Here is an 18,159-nt window from a genome sequence, read left to right on the forward strand (position 1 = left end):
CCAGATCAAAACCCTAAAGACAAATGACGTAACTACTCCAGTAGGGGGAAGACTGTCATCCTTTCTCCCTCAGTGGAGTCAAATATCCACAAGTCCTTTCGTGAAGAACATCATTTCACAAGGTTACAAACTGGAATTCTCGGAATGTCCGCCAAGCAGGTTTTACATCACAGCCCTTCCAAGAGACCAAGAAAAGGCTTCGGCCATGATGAACCTTTTACAGGATCTGATTCAACAAGAAGTCATTGTCCAGGTCCCGAAACAGCAGGAGGGTCGGGGGTTTTATTCCCATATATTTCTTGTAAAAAAACCTTCAGGCAAATACCGGTTGATTCTGAATCTAAAGATCCTGAACAGATCAATACGGTACAAACACTTCCGTATGGACACAATTTACTCCATCACAAAACTGTTGTCTCCAGGTTGCTTCATGGCATCCCTGGACCTAAGGGATGCCTATTTACATGTGCCAATAGCACCAGCCTCCCAAAAGTTCCTTCGCCTAGCCATCAATCTGGGAACATCAGTATGGCATCTCCAATTCAGGGCCCTACCATTTGGCCTGTCATCTTCCCCCAGAGTTTTCACAAAGATTATGGCGGAAGCCCTGGAGCCTCTAAAACTGAGGGGGATCTCGGTCGTGCCATACCTGGACGACCTATTATTCTTCGCAGATTCCAGGGATCAGCTTGTGACGAACCTCCAAACGTCACAGACTCATCTCAAAAATCTAGGTTGGATTTTGAACTTAGAAAAATCGCATCTAGATCCCTCTCGGGAGATGAGGTTTCTGGGCTACACCCTAAACTCAGTAGTGCAAAAAGTGTTCCTGCCTCAGGAAAAGATAGACAAAATCTTGTCAGCAGTGGGTCAGATCCAGACGAACCTTTCAGTACCAGTCAGAACAGTTATGTCAGTTCTGGGCCTTCTTACAGCTACAATTCCGGCAGTCCAGTGGGCAAGACTGCATTCCAGACCACTTCAGAAAAACATCTTGCAGGTCTGGTCACACCAGGTGCCGTTCGAGAAGCGTTTCAGACTTTCTACGAAAGTGAAACGAGCACTATGGTGGTGGAGGGACCCTTCCAATCTAACGAAGGGTCTCCCATGGTTTTTTCCCCTGGACAAGCGTCTAACAACCGACGCAAGCTCCTGGGGTTGGGGAGCCCACCTGGAGGGTCAAACCGCTCAAGGCAAGTGGTCAAAAATAGAGGCAAGAAAATCGTCAAATTGGCGAGAATTGAAAGCCATTCATTTGGGTCTGATAGCTTTTCAACAGGAGGTCAAAGGACATCATGTACAGATTCTGTCAGACAATACGACAGCAGTGATCTATGTGCTAAAGCAAGGGGGAACCAGGAGCCAAGGGCTCATGGACTTAGCCAATCATCTTCTGTCATGGGCGGAAATAAATGTGGCCTCCCTATCGGCAGTCCACCTGAAGGGATCACAAAATCTCCTAGCAGATCTGCTAAGCAGAAAAAGAGTGGTGGAAGCAGAATGGAGTCTGAACCAGGAGGTGTTCGATATAATATCGGAGGAATGGGGACATCCCCAAGTGGACCTATTTTCAAGTCAACAAAATGCGAAGGTCCAGGAATTCTTTTCAATTCACAGAATGGATCAGGCAGTGGGGATAGATGCCCTGGCACACCCATGGAATTACCGGCTGTGTTACGCCTTTTCCACTAATCCCTCTGGTCCTAAGGAAATTCAGGGAGGAGAACACCAACTTGCTTCTGATCGCTCCTTTTTGGCCAAAAAGGCCTTGGTTTGCAACACTTTTAAACCTGGCCTCAAAACCTCCCTGGAGATTACCATACAGGAAGGATCTATTGACACAGGGCTCTGTGTGCCATCCGGAAGCAAGCAGGCTACATCTAACTGCTTGGTTTCTGAAGAAGACCTTCTAAAATCTAAAGGACTTTCTGATAAAGTAGTTAAAACTCTACTATCAAGTAGAAAAGAGGTAACTAGGTCCATCTACCTCAAGGTATGGAAGAAATTTAACTCTTGGTGTTCTTCCAAAAGTTTCGAAATCAAGAGTACTATTTCAGTTCTGGAATTTCTCCATGAAGGAATGGAGAAAGGTCTAGCCGCCAGCACCCTGAAAACACAGGTAGCGGCTCTCTCAGTTTATCTTGAAAGATCTTTATCCAAAGAAACTTTAATTTCTAGATTTTTTAGGGCTCTGGCTCGAAATAGACCGATAGCCCTCAAAGTTTTCCCTTGTTGGGACTTATCTATTGTTTTGCAAGGTCTCACGGGAGCTCCGTTTGAACCTTTACAGAGTGCATCGTTAAAAAGTTTAGTTCTCAAAACAATTTTTTTAGTTGCCATTACATCAGCAAGGAGAATCAGTGAGCTCCAAGCTCTAGCAATTAAGGAACCCTTCCTTAGAGTTTTGCCAGACCGAGTGGTCCTTCAAACGGATCCAGCCTTCCTACCGAAAGTGGCCTCAACTTTCCATCGGTCGCAAGAAATAATTCTACCAACATTTTCCTCAGTTCCGGCTAATGCAGGAGAAGAAGCTTTCCATACACTGGATGTAAGGAGATGTCTGTTACAGTTCCTTTCCGTCACCAAGGAGTTCAGGAAATCAAACGCTCTTTTTGTGGTATTCTCTGGTTCCCGTAAAGGGGAAAAAGCTTCTAAGAGTACGCTCGGTAGATGGCTTAGACAAGCAATTTCTGAAGCCTATCAAGCAAAAGGAGAAGTTCCTCCTTCTGGGATCGCTGCTCACTCTACGAGGTCAACTGCAGTTTCCTGGGCCGAAAGGGCCGGTGCTACGCCTGATCAGATCTGTAAGGCTGCTACTTGGTCCAGTTTCTCAACTTTTATTCGGCACTACAGGTTGGACTTGCTGTCGGCCGCAGATCAAGCCTTCGGCAGGAAGGTACTGCAGGCAGTAGTCCCACCCTAGGGTAAGTTACTTGGTTATCCTCTCCAAGGTTGTCCTGAAAGGCGATTTGAGAAAGGCCTAGTTAGACTTACCGGTGACGGTATTTCTAAGAGCCTTTCAGGACAACCGCTATTTCCCTCCCTAAATGTGTATAAAAAAGTAAAGTATATATCTATCATGGTGTTGTGGTTCTCTGTGCTTTGTTTTCCAGTGCCGGAGGCCACACAATAACTGAAGCCATGGTGGAAGAGGAGGGATTTAAAGCCTGTGGGTGTTTCCTACAGAAGAGGCGGAGCTGCGCTCTCTCCAAGGTTGTCCTGAAAGGCTCTTAGAAATACCGTCACCGGTAAGTCTAACTAGGCCTTTTTATTGTATCACCCATACAACATTAATTATTATTTGACATTTAGTCTACACTTTAGGTTGGCGCCACCACCTGCTTTCTATATTATTTCACACCTTTCTCCATTTTGTGGGGATTTTTCTGCAGGGGCAGCCCCTCATACTCATTATACTATATACCTTTCAATACCTGAGAGCGTAATTATTATATTTAAATATTCTGTAGCGCAGATTCACATTTTTCTTTTCCCGCTAGATGGGAATAGCATTAAAACTTTTTATAGTCTTCAAGTAGGTAGCAAAATAAATATTGCACTGGAGATAAAATCGATGTAACTACATAACCTGTGAAAATGGTACGAGTAATACCAAACGGTAGCAAAAGCAGTCATAAAAACATGTAGCCAAGTACGATACTTGTATAAAAATGTGTACAACGATACCACTGCTGAATCCAGATGAGGAGGGGTTAACATCAGTCTGTTGGCATGTAGATGTCCCGTGAAGGGAACTATCGCAACTCCCAGTGGATGGTTGTAGAATCCCAGGTTGATAGAGGGAAGTGATAGAGGGAAGTGTAACCGCCCTTGCATGTGGCAGATAGTGAGGTCCCGCCGCCATGCAGATATGAAGGCACAGCAAAGGAGCCCTTCAGATGGACGCAGCAAGCCCCGCCGGTGTCCGTGACGTCACCAGATCTCTGACAACTCCCTGAAGGCCCGAAAGCCGGCGGAGAGGTGAGTACCAATCAAAAAAAATGTGATCGATCAAAATTTTTTTAAGATTAATCGATGAATTAATAGTTAATTTTCCACAGCCCTAATTTAAACCCCTTGATCGCCCCTTCTAGTGTTAACTCCTTCCCTGCCAGTGACATTTACACAGTAATCGGTGCATATTTATAGCACTGATCGCTGTATAAATGGAAATGATTCCAAAATGGTGTCCGCCGCAATGTCAGTCACGATAAAAATCACAGATCGCAACCATTACTAGTAAAAAAAATGGCAAAAATCTTTCCCCTATTTCTTGCAAGCGCTATAACTTTTATGCAAACCTATCAATATACAAAAACAAAATATGTAGGAGAATACAGAGCAGTCTAAGCTGAGGGAATTTTTTTTAAAAAATAAAATAAAAAAAATAGATATTTATTATGGTAAAAAAAGTGTTTCAAAATTGGCACACCGCTGAAAGCTGAAAATTGGCCTGGGCAGGAAGGGGATGAAAATGCATTGAAATGGTTAAAAATAGTATATGTTGCTTGAGGAAGTGAAGTTCTGCCTTTAAAGTAAAAAAAAAAAAACAACAACTTTTTTTGGCCTTTTCATCCACTTTGGCCCTTAAAAGGTTAAAATATTTTTGTGTGATGGTATATATGCAATAGATAATGTACAGCTTCAGGAAGTATATGCTGTTCTGTAAATGTGATTGGAACCATTCACTTAAAGAGGATTTTGTTTTTTCCCCCCTGCCTGTGTTATGGTAAAATCCAGGATCCGTAAACGAAGAGAGGAGAAGCTGAAGGAACAAGAGCTGAAGATAAAAGATAAAGAAGATCAATTGAGAGAAGATAATGTGCCTAAAGCAGCAGGGTTAGAATGTGTTTGTTTTTTTGTTTTTTTTTATATTTGTTTTTTTACGTTAACTGGACTATAACGGCTCAGTATAGGTTTTATGTTTTAGTGTGACTCTATATACTTGTTTCTGTATTCTTGTTACCTCACCATATTAGACTATCTTCAGTCAATCATATGCACTTTCCACATGTTTTCAGAAATGAAGAGCAAGAGAATTTGCAGGCTGGGAATGAGAATAAAGATACTGAGCAGAAGGAGAAGGATGCAGCCGCTGAAGATGAAGAGATGCCGCCTCCTATCAAGAAAAGGAGAGGTACCTGTTTTAATGATAACTCCTGATATTTAATTTGTCATCTTCTCCAGTCAGTCCCATCCCCCTACAGTTAGAACACACGAGGGAACACAGTTGACCCCTTCATCGCCCCCTAGTGTTTACCCCTTTCCTGCCAGTGACATTTACACAGTAATCAGTGCATTTTTATAGCACTGATCGCTGTATAATTGTCAATGGTCCCAAAAAATGTGTCAAGTGTCCGATCTGTCCGCCAAAATGTCTTGGTCCCGATAAAAATTGCTGATCACTGCCATTACTAGTAAAAAAAAAAATCATAATAAAAATGCCATTCTATCCCCTATTATGTGCAAACCAATCAATATACACTTATTGTGATTTTTATTACCAAACATATGTAGATCATAACATATCAGCCTAAACTGAGGAAAAAAAATGCTTTTTTAAAAGAATAAAAATAAATTGGGGATATTTATTATAGCAAGTACAAAATATATTTTTTTTGTTTATGGCGCAAAAAAAACCCTGCAGAGATGCTCAAATACCACCAAAAGAAAGCTGTATTTGTGAGAAAAAAATACATCAATCTTGTTTGGGTGCAGCGTCGAACGACCGCACAATTGTCAGTTAAAGCGACGCAGGGCTGTATGTCAAAAAATGGCCTGGTCAGTGAGACTAAGTAAAGACTAAAGCTGACCATACATTATAGAATGCTTTTTTTTTTCTCTTGCGTTCATTGACGGACACAGCTGCTGCTTTTTTGTCAATGGCCAAACAGGGTTTTATAGTCCCACCTACAGGAGTAGGACACTAGGCCGAAAAAAACTCAGCACCTCCTATGGGCAGTCCTCTCTGGGCATGAAACCCCCTCTACTATAGGCCTCCAGTCATTCTGCCTAGTGTCTTCAGGAGTATAGACATGTTTTTTTTATTCTGGGACTTATGTTCCCATAGCTTTTTTTTTTTTTTCGGGAATTTTAACTTTTTTCCTGTGGAGATCGTCTATCCGAGCACACAGGCCCAGTAGCTCTGCGCTAGGTCGGCCGTGACAATGCTATATCCTAGACGTGGCAGCCAGCGAGTTAAACATCTTGCGGGGACACAAATGACCAGGCGCCTATAGTATGTGTCTGAATTTTGTCCCTGGCCGACAATCCTCCCACTTTGGAGAAGAGCATCTGTCATGGGAGCACTACCACATGCTCCAGCTGGATTGGTATGTAGAACTGCCCCCTCCCTTCCTTCCCTGGATGCTGTGTGGTATGCGGGTACTCCCTGGGGTGGTCAGCCCTGCGGGATTCCCTCCACAACTGAAGCAGTAACTCGGCCCCTCCTGCATATGCTGAGGTTGTCGGCCCCTTAGTTTTTACTAAAGGGTCCACTGGTACTGGGGTACACCTGTTAGTCAGTTTCCCCCTTTTCCAAATCTGGGTGTGCCTGGCAGTTGTGGGGGTAAGGTGTGTGAGCAGGTTTGCTCGTCTTCCTGGGGCTGTGCCTGTACCTGTATGATGCCTGGTAGTTACACTGCCACAGCTGCGAGATGATTGGGTTACACTTGCTGCCTGAGTGGAACTTGCTTGGTGGGCAGTGTTTGCAGAGCGCTCTGGCTTGCTCGTTGCTGTGGCCGTCAGGTGCTGGGCAGGCTGTAACGCCGCTCTCCTGCCTTCGGGCGTCGTTCAAAAAAAATAAAAAATAAGTTAGTACCTCACTGTGACTGCACTCTGTGGGAGATGGGCGTATTACCGTGGCCATCGTCGCATTCATGAGGGGGCATTCTCCATCTACTGTTCCAGTGGACAATGTGGCAGTGTAGTGGCCTGTACTATTTCCTGAGGTACCATCTTGCTGGTACCCCCCCCCCCCTTCCATAGTGGGCTCCTCGGGGGGGGGGGGGGAATGGGTTCTTGTGTGCAGACTTGCCCTGTGGTCTGCATTTCCACAGTCGTGATGCTCTCTGCCATCGTTCCCGCACCCCATTGGTGACTGCACTAGTTGATCATGGGGGACATTTGGGCCAATGAACACAGCTGGCGCTGACAATATGGTGGCCGCCCCTGTGTGTGCACTCAGACTAGCTACCCCTGCCTAGGTTTCCGTGTACTTCATATGTTTCTAACTTTTTATAAGCTAGGAATGACCAGCGTGTCTTATGGTCCCCAGGCGCTTCGCAGAGAGTTCGATTTTTGATGAGGTCCTTCTGCATGCAGTGGGCGTTTTCCCCCCTGGGGTGGTTCCTACCGTTTCAGGACCATGGTGGTTCCAGTTAGGGAATCTGTTGCTTGTAGGGTCCCTGCAGTCTGCAAGGCTCAGTGTGTTCTACGTTCACTACTGCTGGGTCAGTGCTCCGGCGTATGTTTGGCCTTGGTCCTGGTGACATTGTAAACTTGAGCCAAGGTTCTGCAACAAGCCTTAACTTCTAGCCAAGTGCCCCTAGTGCAGTGGTTCTCAACCTGGGGTCGGGACCACCTCGTGGGTCAAATGATGATTTGCCAGGGGTCACCAGATCCTGGGCTGTTCCTGAAGCCCACACGGTTCTTCCAGGAAGGGGGATAAGAGGGGGAGGAATAAAGAAAAAGGGAGAGAGAGGAAAATATAGAGAGCAAGAAAGACAGAGGGAAAAATGGGGAAAAAAACAAGGAATTAGGATAGAGAGAGATGAACGGGAAAGAAAGGAGAACAAAGAAGGGTGGTACATCCAAATTATTTGTCTTGCCTTGGGTGCTTTCAACTCATGCTATGAAAATTATTTTACTGTTAGGGGTCCCCACAACTTGGGAAATTTTATTAAGGGGTCATGGCACTAGAAGGTTGAGAACCACTGCCCTAGTGTTTATGGACCTGGTGGAATGGTTGGTCCTTGGATTAAAATTTGATTACCACATCTCTTCCCGCAGCCCCACTTTTCTTCAAACTTTCTGTTTTGGCAGTGGTACCGTTGCTGCAGTGTTGGTTGTGTAACTTGACTTTCAAAAAGGGCTGGGCAGCCCTACCTTTGGAAGGTAAGGGTGTCTTCCGTCGTCAGGCCCAGAAGGAAGGGAGCTGCGTAGGTCAGCTTGTCCAACCTTCACAGCGCATTAGTTAAGTTTTGGAGTCCTTGCCGAGGGCTGTAGTCCTCTGAGCCTGCAGCTCAGTCAAGGCTGGCCTTTGGGGTGTGCGAGCTGTGCGGCCGCACAGGGCGCCATGGGCAACAGGGGCGCCGTGCGGCCATCACAGCTCACAAAATTTGAGTCGCAGCAGGGCTCCCGGCAGAGGATTGAGGGCCACGGACAGCAAGGCGCTCACTGCGGGTGTTATTAATTGCAGAGTGGTGTGCAGCTTCCCCCCTCTCCCTCCCACGGCTTTTACATGCTGGAGGGAGAGGGACAGACCAGTGTGTCAGGCAGCCAATAGCGCTGCTCTTCTGAGTCGGAGGGCGTGACTTCTAAGTTGCTCCACCTATCACCACCCCCTTAGCCAATCAGATTGCCCAGCCCGCCACACTTGATCAGGAGAAGATGATAGTGACCAGAGCAGGGTGGGATGCAGAGGATCCTACATACCTGAGAATAAAGAAGGTATGATCATCATGTCAAATTTTCCTGTGCAGCCTCTGTGCTGGAAAATGTATTTCTCTAACTGTAACGTGTCACCCATTTGTGTAATCCACTTCTTTCTGTACTAGTTTTTAAATGTACTTTCCATCGATTATTAGCCTAGCATGGGTGTGTTTGCGGGTCTCTTACCATGGTGCTGCTTCGACACGCCCGGCTACCCAGATCCCCCTACTTATACCTGTTCTAAGATGGCCGAACCTATTGCCTGACAAAGGAGCACGCATGCTCCGAACACACGCACCGCCCGCTCCACCATCAACCTGGATGTGATATCAGCAGCTCTGAGTGTACTTGAGTCCCAGGAAGCGCTGGGAGCCACAATCACAGCCGGAACCAGCGACAACCTCTATCCTTTACCGCAGACCGTCCTCTCCTGGAGTGAATGAACCTAGTAATACTACTACATGCGATGATATCCTTGTGAGTTTTATTACTTATCCTTGGAATATAATGCTGCACTTAGAGGGCCTTCTATGGGACTGTGTGGGATCTACTTTTTTGAGGAGCGATTGTCCCATTGCCCAAATCTGAGCAGTTTTGTCTTCGCTCGGTTTTCAGTTCCAAGATGGGACAGAGTTCGCCTGTTCCTAGACCTCAAGGCACGGTCTTCATCCTTGTAGGTTCAGATTGCAAGGGACATCAACATTGTCCTTCACCTTGCTATCAGGGATGTGCATTATTGATTTGTAGTGCTGCTCTTCATTTGTGCCTTTGATATCTGGGTGTCCTCACGGTCATGGCCTGGCATGTGCTCTGTTTCCTAGGCACTTTGCTTTTGCATGCAGAGACTTGCTTGCCTTTGATGGACAGGTTGGGGATCTCCATGTGTTTCCTGCAGGACTTCGGTAGGATACTGAGCCCCAGGGAGTCTGTTAACTTCATCCCTGCGTTTTGGAGTATCTGGATCCATGGTTCGTGGCAAGCTTGGCAGATGCGATAGAGACGTTAGTGGTGCCGTGGGCTCCATACAGTCTCATCTACGCCTTCTGCCCCTCCGGCTGATGCCTCGCCCACTGCGTAGGCTTGAGGCAGGAAGGCTTCCTGTTGTCCTGGTTGCTCCAGACTGACCTCCTCATTCATGTTATGCCGCCATGGCAAGGTTGGTGGTGGATGCTCCCTGGTGGCTTCTGCAGAGATCTTCTGTTTCAGGAGCCAGTGTTAAACCCTACTGTTGACATGGCTATTGTACGCCAGGTTCTGAATGGCAGGGGTTGTCTGGCTCAGTGATTCCGACTATGTTTTAAAGGCTCGTAAGTCTACCTCCAGGAAGATTTGTCATCGTACCTAAGGGAAACTTATATATTTTAGTGCAAAGCTTTGAGGTTCCATCCTCGCCCTATCTGTGGCTCGAGTGTCGGCTTTCATCGCAATCTAGGGTCAAGTTTCCGCTCTGGCGATTCTTTCCTTCAGCATCACTTGGCCATGCATTCTTCGGTTCACACTTTCATTCAGGGGGTTCAGCATGAGAAGCCATCTTCTCTGGTTTTGGACAAGGTGGTGCTTTGAATTTCCCACTCTTTTCTGCCAATGGGGGTGTTGGAGTTTGACTTGAACGAGGACATTGTCCCTTCTCTGTGTCCTTGGCCCATGGTACACTGAGGAGGTTGGCTTTGCGTTCATTGGACTTGGTTTGTGTGATCTCTTTGGCAGCCGTTGGAATTGGGAGCAGATTGTGAATGCTTATGCCATTATGAACCGAAACCATTCTTTCCTGTTACGACACACTGCACCTGGGCGGATTGCGTCTCCTGGGCGTGCTGACACTAGGCTTCTGATGCTTATGCTGGCACATTGGCGACCTGGTCGTCTGTGCACATGTTTGCAAAGTTTTATAACATTAGTGTTTTGGCATTTTCCGATGCTGGTTTTGGCCGCAAAAGTTTGCAGGTGGCTGTTTGGGACTCTCGGGCACCTGGTGTTTTTTGGAGTGTGGGCATGTTGCCCTGGGGGTTGTTTTCTCCATTAGTTGGTTTGCCCACCCCTCATTGTGGCACTGCTTGGGGCCCTGCCTGTTTGCTCACGGATAAAGAAGAAGCTGTGTCCGTCAATGACCTTAACAGAAAACTGGATTTTTTTTGTTACTGCAATATCAGTTTCTCTGAGATCATTGATGATGGACACAGCACCCACCCATCTGGTGGTGTTTTTATTTATTTTTTTGACACTGCTTGTGACTGACTGGAGACCTATAGCAGAGAGGGAGTTTTATGCCCCAAGAGGACTACCCATAGGAGGGGTTTTTTTTTCTCCTGCCTAGTGTCCTACTCCTGTAGGTGGGACTATAAAACCCTGTTTGGTCATGAATAAAGAAGTAGCTGTGTCCATCAATGAACTCTGAGAAAGGGTTTTTACGCTGCGTATCAGAAAATCCAGTTCCCTTTCCTTTAGCTTTACCTTCAACTATGTAGTTCGAGGGCCTGCCTGATTTCATACAAATTGAAAATGTTTAGGTTTGACCTCCCATATAGTTTTGGTAAATTTGTACAATAAAATTGTATAATGTATGGCCAGCCCTATTGATCTGTAGTCCCAAGAGAAGAATTGGGAGGGCTTATTAGACAATTTGAGACAGCATAGGAAGTGTGCACAAGACGGCTGTAAATTTCTGAGAATATATGTTTTGCTTTAATTGAACAGATGTAACGGAACGCTTTCTTTGGTGTATTTCCCCGACCAAAAGAACACAAATATGATCGTTGTCGGGGTTACACTTGCACCAACATAATTTTTTATTTTTTTGATAGAAAATTTCTTTTTTTTCTAAAAACGCAAGCCCTGGAGAATAAAACGGTGGCTGTTGCAACTTTTTAAATCGCGCAATATTTGTACAGCTGTTTTATCAAATACAAAATTTTGGGGAAACATTCTTAAATGCATTTTAATGCACACAAACACAATATAATACCCAATTTTTTGGTAACATATATAAAATATGGTAATGTGTCAGATGGCAAACATGTCAAGATTTGAAATTGTACAAGCCTGTGAAATGCCAACTACAGTACCTAAAATTGTCCATAGGTGACTCTAAAAGCCTTTAGAGATTAGCAGTTTAGCGTTAACCATGTACTATGGTGCTAGAATTGATGCTCTCATGCTGATGTTTACAGGGATACCCTGTGTGTGGTGAAATTGTTTACAGGTGTGTGCCAGACCTGTGTGTGCTTTTGCAATTGCACAGGGGGTGATTGTAATTTCATAAGCCCCTTTTAATAGCTTTAGGCAATGACAGGTACTCTTTATGTGGGGGTATCAGGGGTCTGAACATCTGTTTTGATTAGATGATTCTTTGACTGCAATGACCTGAAACTGGTAGTGTAAAAATGCTTGCTACTTCATCTCAGATGAAATTGGGGGGAAAAGCTTTTCCTCCATCTCTGTGGGCAGCCAACCCAACCTCCCAGGAGCCCAGGCCCACTGTGGGAACAGCAGTGGGGAGGAACAGAGAGATCTCTGCATCACTGAACAAGTTATCGGTTTTACAGGAAAACTGATCATCGGCTGACAAAACTATTCCAGGATCATAGCTGCATCCTTAAATTTTGGTTTAACCACTTGCTGCCTAGGGCATTTGTATATGTATGCTGGACAGCAAGCGGTTAAATTGAATCTGTTGCTCCCCTGTATGGGCGAAGCATTTATCACTTTTGGACCAAGTAGCAGTTTCCTTGTACATGAAAGGGGAACTTCACTTCCCCCTAATTTTTTTTTTTATTCAACTTTTGCTTACCTGTTATGCAGCGTTTCCTGTGTTCAGGCAGCTGGTCCACGTTGACACATGACATGTCTGCCCTTTGCTTGGTGTCTCTACTCCTGCAGCCTCCTGAGATATGTGACAAGGTAATCAAAGGAGACTGCAGGAGTGGATATAGGCAAGTGCAGGGACCTTAATGGCCCATACACACGATCCGAATATCGTACGGAAACGGTCATCTAAAGAAGAATCGTACGATAATCGGATTGTTGGTATTGAGCTTTCGAGAGCCGATCCTGACAATTATGAAAATCTTCCTCGTATGATGCCAGATTGTACGATTTTCGTTTAGTTAGTATAGTTGTCGTCCGAAAATTCAAATACCGGACAATATTTTACAACACGTGACATCACTTCCGATATTTTTTATTTTTTCTTGTCGTACGAGAATTTTCATGACTTTAGTAAGTTATTCAATTTTCTACTTGCGACTATTAAGCGAAAAAAGTCGCACGATCGGTCGTCCGATTTTCGGATCGTGTGTACTGGCCATAAGTCACCCAGGAGAGTGAAGGCATTTTTTTTTTTTTCCTAGGCTTTTATTTTACCTGGTGAGTGCAGTAATACTTTTCTTGTCTTAGAGTGACCATGCTTCCTCGCCCAACTGTATCTACTAAGGAGCAGCATTGTCACTCTAGGCTGCTGTTCTGATTTGGACTGCAAACCTATTTCCCCCTCCTTATCTCTTTTATATAGGCCGTGTTTGAAGTTCACAGAAAATAGCTGGAAAGGCTGATAACTTGATTGTTTGAGATTTTAGTTCCGTCCACAGGAAGTTACAAGAACACATGATTTCTGTCATGATCAACTGATTTTTCTGTCCTTGCAGAAAATGTATTTGGCTTAAAGCGGAGGTTCACCCTAAATTTCATGTTTGGCTGAATTAAAACAACAGCCATTGATAATACCTAATCCGGTTTTTGTTTTTTTCTAATTGCCGTCCTTACCTTGTTAATCGAGCATTTCTCTCCCGTCAATCAATGTTTCCCCGCGGGAGTGGGCGTGTATTCAATTTTCCCAGGAGCAGCGCTGTCTCCTGGGAGTGAGTGAGGAGAATCCCAGGAGACGCGCTGTGCTGAAATCCCGCGATATCTCGCGGGTCACGTGACCTACACCGGCCGTTGTGATGGCAACAGTGCAGTGTTTTGACGGCGACGCTCGCCGTCAACACTGCACATGCGCGGGATAGAGCGGTGAATGCTGGGACGTCCGCATTCACTGTATCCCGGAAGGACAAGCTGATGGGCTTCACAGTGCCCACAGTAAACATGGAAATGTCCATCTCGGGATTTTAAAACATCTCCTTTTCGTGACAAATGCAATGCTGCGGGCAGCAAAAACTGGGATACATGGGTGCTTATTTAAACCAGGTAAGAGCGGCAAAAGCATTAAAAAAAAAAAAAAAAAAAAAAAACGAAAACCTGCGTAACCCCCGCTTTAAATAAAGTAAACTAATGCAGCTACCACATTTTAAGGACAGCTAATCTGCTATAGATTATATTTTTTGTTCTTTGGTTTATATATGCTCTAAATACATGTTGGAAATTGTTTTTAAATTTTGTAATTTCTGTTACATAGGCATGAGAAGTCAGAATGGATCCAGAAATCTGGATAAGGAAACAGAACCTGTAGATGAGGAAAAACAGAAAACTGAGAGACAAGAGCAAGAGTTAATAGAGAAGATCCAGCAAGTCACAGCCTGCACGAACATCACCCCTCTAGGCCGAGACCGCTGGTACAGGCGGTTCTGGACTTTTTTCTCTATTCCGGGACTGTTTGTGGAAGAGGACTATTCTGGGATTACTGAAGACATGCTGCAACCTCGTCCTGCCTCACATCGAGAACCAGAAACAAAACCTATAGTCAATGGCCATGGTGATTCTGTGGACGATATAAAGGAGGAACCGGAGGCCCCCAAACCTGTGAACAAAGCAAATCGTTGGTGCTACTACAGCTCAGTTGAACAGTTGGAGCAGCTGATTGGTAGTTTGAACACACGGGGATACAGAGAGAGCACATTAAAGGAAGCATTGGTACAGGAGAAATCAAAAATATGTCAGAAACTGAGTAACTTTCCAGCTGAATGCTTCAATGTTTCAGGTATGTATTAAAAAAATGAGTGGGTTCACACTGGTGTGGTACGGTTTGGGTGCAGTGCGATGGCGCATTTTACCTGTGGTTTTAGGTGCTTTCTTTGGCTTCTGTTCATTTTCATGAAAGTGCATCAAAGTCCTGCATGCAGCATCCTTTTTTATTTTAACAATAGAATAGAACAATAGAAGCATCCTTGATGCGCTTTTAGAAAACGTACAGTCTAATAGAAGTTAATGGGATCGCACCTAAAGCCTTGTGTAAAACGTGCATACAGGTACACTCCGCCCTTATCGCAGCGCACTAGCGCGAACCCGCTCTTAAACACTACAGTCCTACAACATTCAATTGTTTTCTACAGGTGCCATTTAAATGGTTAACTTAAAATTGGGGTATAACCAGGCATGGACGCTCCCAGAAGCCTGGTAACCAGTGCCCCTAAAGCTGTATTAATGTTACCCTTGCATTTCATGGCAGAGACCTTGACAATTTTTGTCTAGCATACCATTAAAAAGCGGTTTTACCAGCTTATCCCTCGATCTCCAAGCAGCTGTCGCTCTTCTCCTGTGACACTCTGGGTTGTGGACGTGCCTGCTGCTGCTCATGCTTTGTACAAAATAACATTTGAGTGCCTGTGACCATCCGAACACTGAAGAGCAGTGGCCCTGGGGAACCCGTCATGCGGAGATAAGAGAGCCAAGTGTTAAGTAAAAGTGCTATACAGGATATATAGACATAGAACGGCTATGTATTCATAGACCCTGGGTTATAGGCTGCTACACTCAGGCGATTGGACACGCCCCCTTCTGGCGTACCTTCATAACCCAACCCTATCCTTGCTGGTGTCCTATAGGTGATGGATCACATCACCCTTATGAAGTCGTTTCTATACTTAACTAGTTCTTATTTACTTCAGATTCTTTAATCAACGTCATTTCCTTCCTACTACAGCAATAGAAGCAGTGCATCAAGATTTCAATTGTACACTAGGCAAAAAGTACATTTAACCCGTGCAGTGGGAGCCCCATTGCAAGGGCAGTTTTTGGATTTTCCCCACGCTTCAGCTTTAAAGTAAAACTTGGGTGGAATTTTTTATTTAGTTTTAGGTTGTGATTCACGCTGTGAAAGATGTAATCCCAAATGGACACCATAAGGTTGCTGTTTGGGCTTTTCAGCGTAAAACGTGTTTCCCAGATTTTTAAGGCATAAGGTTCCTCAGGCACTTTGTAGATGGGGTGATAACAAGTTCTAAGACAATAATTTTAATAATGTAACATGGTCAAGTTCAAAGCATTTAATGTGGCTATTGCCTCCTTTTGTGATAGTTTGGCGCTAATCGCCAGTTGAAGGGATTTTCACTTTCAATACATTTTTATTGAAAAAAATTTGCGATACAAAGCATAGTGTAAGAAACGTTTTTGAAATGGACAGGGAGATGTTAGACAGCTGGAACGTAGCTGCCGAGAATGTAAAAACATCCAACAGTATTAATGGCACAATAACCACCTCAATACAGGGCACTTTCACCCCCTTCCTGCCCAAGCCATTTTTTTAGCTTCCAGCTTCACACTTTGAATGACAATTGCGTGGTCATGCAACGCTGTACCCAAATGAAGTTATAATTTTCCCCCCACAAATAGAGCTTTCTTTTGGAGGTGTTTTACCACCTCTGCGTTTATTTCTTCTGCTATAAACAAAAGGGTGACAAGTTTGAACAAAAACACTATATTTTGCTGTAATAATTATCCATTCCCCCCCCCCCCCCCCCCCCCCCCCCAGTTTAGACCAATACATATTTTTGTACAAAAAAATCGCAATAAGCGTATATTGACTGGTTTGCACACAAGTTATAGCGCCTACAAAATAAGGGATAGATTTATAGCATTTTTTTTTCTACTAGTAATGGCTGCAATCTCTGTTTTTTTTTTTTTTTTTTTTTTTTATCGTGACTGCGATATTGCGGCGGACATATCGGACACTTTTGACGTGATTTTTGGACCATTCACATTTATACAGCGATCCGTGCTATAAAAATGCATTGATTACTGTATAAATGTGACTGGCAGGGAAGGGGTTAACACTAGGGGGCGATCAAGGGGTTAAATGTGTCATAGGGAGTGATTCTAACTGTAGAGGGAGGGGACTCAAAGGGGAGGAGACCAATCTGTGTTCCTGTACTGGGAACACACATCGGTCTCTCGCCTGACAGGACGTTTACACACAGATCCATGGCCCTGCTTCATTACTGGGCAATCGCAGGTGCCTGGCGGACATCGCGGCCGCCGAGCATGCACATCGGGTTCCCAGTGACATGGGGGGGAGCGGGCGCCCCCTAGTGGCTCGGGAAGGCGAGGACGTCATATGACACCTGCCCAGAACGAGAGATGCACCGTCTGGCCATCATATGATGGCCGGTGGTTAACAAGCAGTTGCGGCAGTCCCGAAAAACATTAGGCAGATCAGGATGTCAAGTGTGAACAAACATAATCTGCAACAAATAAATGAGAGCGAAGGAAAGGGGAAGAAAGGATGGCCACAGTAGGAAGGTGGGGTGAAAAGGTAAAGGAGGGGAGTGAACGTCAAGAATGCCCAAAACCAGTACCCCAAAATTGGACTGATCTAATGAAATATAGATCTCCATGGATGGATGGATTGGCGTGTTGTATCCATGGGGTCCATATCTGGTGTAAGGTATAGTAAGGCATACTAAAGATTTCCTGAGGAAAGGATAGTTGAACACGGAATGTATGCGCTTTCAGCTTTAAGACCATGGTCCAAAACCATGTGAACATGGGACATGTGCACCATGTATGTAAAAGGTTGCCCAGCAGCCATGAAAGTACAGGCCAGTATGGGCTACGTGTGATGGGACCAGGTACCATCTGGTAACTGTTTTTAATGCAGACTCGATAGTGTTTACATTAATAGAGCCAGTAGGCTATCGTGGCCCAGATCTGAAACCAATCTTCCCTATTTCTGGTGTTCCAGAGATATGTCTCCCACTTGGAAACATAAACGTGATCATTCTGATGGTTTGAAATATTCAGTTGAGAATATAGATCGGTTTAGGGGAGAGAGGCATATGGTGGCAAATGTGTTCAAATAGTGATAACTCGTGAGGACTTTGGTGTCCTTTTATGAAGCAGTGAATTCTATTCACGGCTTTGTTCTCCGGCATTCACAGTGAAGATTTTTCTCCTCTGTGTGCCTGTTTATGAAGCAGAGAAGATCGCTTCACCCTTGGAGGAGTGAAGTGATCTGCCAACGCTTCAAACAGTGGAGAACGGCCCCTGATACTGGAATCTCGTGAGACTTTACGAGATTACAGTACCAGAAATTCACAAAAAAACCGAGATGTCAATTTATTGAGCAGCGATAAATTATCACAGCTCATTACATTGACAGACCGCATGGTTAATGTAATTAAAATAACGAGTCCCCCTTCAAAATATATATACGTGTGTGTGTGTGTATATACACACACACACACTGTATATACATGTATATACTAGGGCTGCACGATTCTGGTCAAAATGAGAATCACGATTCTTTTGCTTAGACTAAAGATCACGATTCTCAAAAAATTTATGCCAGAATCCCCCCCC

At 44.7% G+C, this 18,159-nt stretch overlaps 1 protein-coding gene across 1 annotated transcript in view; it reads left to right on the forward strand.

Moving 5' to 3' along the window:
* The window catches only part of BAZ1A (bromodomain adjacent to zinc finger domain 1A), a 104,952-nt gene that overhangs the window by 49,730 nt on the left and 37,063 nt on the right, over positions 1-18,159 (forward strand). Inside the window, exons 16-18 of the mRNA XM_040332098.1 lie at positions 4,741-4,839; positions 5,022-5,137; positions 14,042-14,563. Of these exons, the coding sequence (XP_040188032.1) occupies positions 4,741-4,839; positions 5,022-5,137; positions 14,042-14,563 (737 nt within the window). The remainder of the gene's footprint in view (positions 1-4,740; positions 4,840-5,021; positions 5,138-14,041; positions 14,564-18,159) is intronic.

This window comes from Rana temporaria, chromosome 13 (assembly GCF_905171775.1).
Source record: "Rana temporaria chromosome 13, aRanTem1.1, whole genome shotgun sequence".
Taxonomy (NCBI): domain Eukaryota; kingdom Metazoa; phylum Chordata; class Amphibia; order Anura; family Ranidae; genus Rana; species Rana temporaria.